Source organism: Orbilia oligospora (assembly GCF_000225545.1).
Source record: "Orbilia oligospora ATCC 24927 unplaced genomic scaffold scaffold00054, whole genome shotgun sequence".
Classification (NCBI taxonomy): domain Eukaryota; kingdom Fungi; phylum Ascomycota; class Orbiliomycetes; order Orbiliales; family Orbiliaceae; genus Orbilia; species Orbilia oligospora.
Window position 1 is genome coordinate 1,418,915 of NW_011645611.1, and position 3,331 is coordinate 1,422,245.

Consider the following 3,331-nt stretch of genomic DNA (forward strand, 5'->3'; position numbering starts at 1 on the left):
CGGACTGTATGTACATACATGTGTACTGACAACGTTACCACATGCTGCATTCGACTAGTTCCGTAAAGGACATGTGAATACCTTCCGCACTCGCTATTGGAGGGTCTTGACTCTTCTTGAAGCTCAAAATCGAGGTGCACGCTACCAAGGAAAGCCACCCATCTTGCATCCAATCAAGATGGCATGGTAAATACCGTTACCCGTTGGCTGTTTTTTTCCTGTATGATAACCAAAGGATAGAATTCTATTTGTTAAAAGTCGATCGATCGAGACCTCGTTATGTAATCTGCGGTGTTCGCTGCATGCAATAGTTGTCGCTCTTAAGATTTAAGGATTGCTCTTTTGATCCAGAACCTCCTCCTCGAGGCCTCCCACGACCACGACCACGACCACGACCACGCCCAGGCGCCTCTCCCCCATCCTAAAAGTTCTGATGTTTTATACATCCATACCATCGTTGGTGGCCTAGAATCGGTTAGTGTGGCTGGATACTAACTAGTTCTATTCATTCTTCGTTCGGGACGTTAGTAATATACTAACTAAGTACTTAACTAGTGCTATGCAGAGCCCCAAACGGAGCCGATTATCCTTGAAAGGGGCCATTTCGTGCAAAATATGATATAAAAAATGTCACTCGCAAAATGTAACCCGCCTATTAGCTACGCCCGTGTGGCTCACGAGGCATCCGGAGCCTATGGACCATTTACAGTCGCATTCATAGTCTTCCCGCGGGTCTCCTCACCCCTATATCCTAGCACCATGGCTGACTGCATCAATCAAGGAAGCCTGGCAAGAACACCAACTTATTGGCAACCATTTCGTCAAAGATGCGTGTATGCAAGTGCATGTATGTATGTATGTACATAAGTACGTATGTATGTCTGGGTGTGTGTAAGTAAGTAAGTAAGTAATGTATGCACTCGCATAAAATGTCCAGTATACTTCAAACTCTCGGGACCCAATTCGAAAAGCTAAGCTGCAAGTTTAAATAAACTTTTACAGGCAAGCAAGCCATCGATGGATCGATAACCCCCTCTGCAAAGTCGAGAGTCGAGAGAACGAACTGGACATGCGATCTTATAAGGCTGCCAAGTCATTTTATCCCTCGTCCACAGCGCCAGTGGCAAGCCATACATTACATACATCCACTAACTATTGAGGTACTTTTTCCCTCTTCTCCACTTTTCTTCAACCGCAATGCATTCGATTTTTTTGGAAAAAAGCCGCGATGTGCGAGATGATGGGCCACATGCCTGCATGCGAGAAGCATGATGAACTATGGGTCGGGTGCTTTTTGATTGGTCCTCGACCGAACGACGGTTGGACAGGTTCGCCGCAGCTCGCTGTATGTCTTGTGCACCGGACGCCCGTGCATTCTTGATCTTCGTCCCCTTAGCAGCTTTGTCCTCCCTGGGATTAAAACGCTTGGTTTTATGGGTTCCACCCAGCTGTAAATCCCATCGAAGAAAGAAGAAACTTGAAGTTTCCGCATATCGCCGTGTTACAGCGCTGTAAAAGTATCGATTTATAGGTGCCCCAGTGTGCACCCTGGTCGAATACTTGCATTCCTACCCCATACTTTCCCATTCGTGTACGAACCCCAAAAGGAAAAATTTGCGGAGAAGCTGCTCGCTGCAGAGTTGACGAGGGCTTTGGCTGGGATCTTGGCTTGCCCCCCAGGAGAGCGACAAGAGGTCCCAGGTTCCAGTTTCTCTCTGTGGGGAGGTTCAGTCGAGGGTGAATTCGTAAGGTTTCCCCAGACCGTCCCGTCCTTCGGCTCCCTTTTTAAATACGACCTGTCACCTTTCCGCAGTTATGGTCATGCATCCATCTCTTCCCCAGAAAATCCTCGAAAATGACTTCGGCCTTATTTTTAGCCTCTCATAAAACATATAATTCCGTCTTGGACCCTTGAACACAACAAAAAAATTTTCTGTCCCTGCGAATCCCGTTCTTTCTTCTTCTTCAACCTCTTATTGCGAGTTGGGAGTTGGAAAGTCGGTCGACCCTTTCACGACGATACATCATTGTATCCTATCAGTGTAAATGTGTGTGGACGAAGTGGTTGGGGCTGAAGTGAACGTTATCCTGGATATCTACGAAGACTCTTCCCGTCCCTTTTTGTCGGTTCAGACGCCGTACGTCTTTGTCAAATTCACATATCCGGCACACGACCGTTTCAACTTCACAAATATAGTGCCAAAATGCACAACGACAACCCCGCCGTCTGGCTTCGAGGGGTGTAGCAGGAAGAGGAGTCGTCCGTTTTCTGAATACGATGATTACGAACGACCTGAAAAGCGACGACGGTTACGGCTCCAGGTTGCCTTCTCAGCTCTAAGTTCGCCATATTCATACCCTCCTGCGAAGAAAGGGTTTCCCAGTCGGCAAAATGCTGTCGGCCGACCTGGGTTTCAAGTTCTAGGGAAGGGTAAATTGCCAAAGATGAAGGGAGATTTAATCAGAAAAACGGCGATATTGAATAAAATTCGTCGGGACGGTTTGTTTCGGGACCAGGAGCTACAGAAGTCCGCCGAAGACAAGAAGGAGGATATCCTAAGGTACGTATCGGTTTTGACATGTTATGCAAGTATAAATCCTAACGGGTAAACAGACAACATCGTATGCAGTTTGAAGGTTATCATGCCGACCCGCTTCACAACCCACCCCCCTCCGCGGAAATACTTGAGGAACGGTGGGAGGCCGACGACATCCCCAGATACGAAGAAGAACAGTACGAAGAGGAAGAGGATTTTCCATGGCAGTTCTTCCAGTAATACAATACCTTTTCGCCGCCCGTCCACCTGCAAGTTGATCTCGCATCACATCTACACAAATACCATTAAAAGATACCCAAAATCCATGCATTTGCTATATTCGAGCGTCAGGCGAGGGAAAAGCTTGTTCCTTCATTTCAGCAATTCCTACCCCCCATCATCATCACTGGAGTTTCGGCCTTTGTTCAGGGATTGTTTTGTCTCTATTTTTACTTCAACTTGTTTTATTTTTCACCTATATCCCATATCTTATTCGAATTTGCATATCCTCCACTTGGCCTTTTTTTTTTTTTTTTCCCACATACGGACTGTCGCTATATTCTGCATGAATCATGATGTTTACGAACACTGTTTTCACAATCCATATTACACCCGGGTTCACCCGCGGCCCGAACGGCCTCTTTTAATGTCTTGTTTTATGTTTATTATATCTGTATTGGAATCGGCTGCTACTTGCCCTGTCTGATATCATACCATATTTTCAATTTTCTGCAATTTTCTGTTCCGATCCCTCTTCGCCACCCCAGCTTCTATCCAAGGGCCTCCCCTCTCAC

The 3,331-nt window shown here is 46.5% G+C and overlaps 1 protein-coding gene across 1 annotated transcript; it reads left to right on the plus strand.

The window, feature by feature from the left end:
• Positions 1–2,046: 2,046 nt before the first annotated feature.
• On the plus strand, positions 2,047–2,777 carry AOL_s00054g441 (uncharacterized protein; the record flags this gene model as incomplete). Its single annotated transcript, XM_011121757.1, has 2 exons — positions 2,047–2,561; positions 2,615–2,777. The coding sequence occupies 2 exons, from the start codon at positions 2,047–2,049 to the stop codon at positions 2,775–2,777; spliced, it is 678 nt and encodes a 225-aa protein (XP_011120059.1).
• Positions 2,778–3,331: the final 554 nt, after the last annotated feature.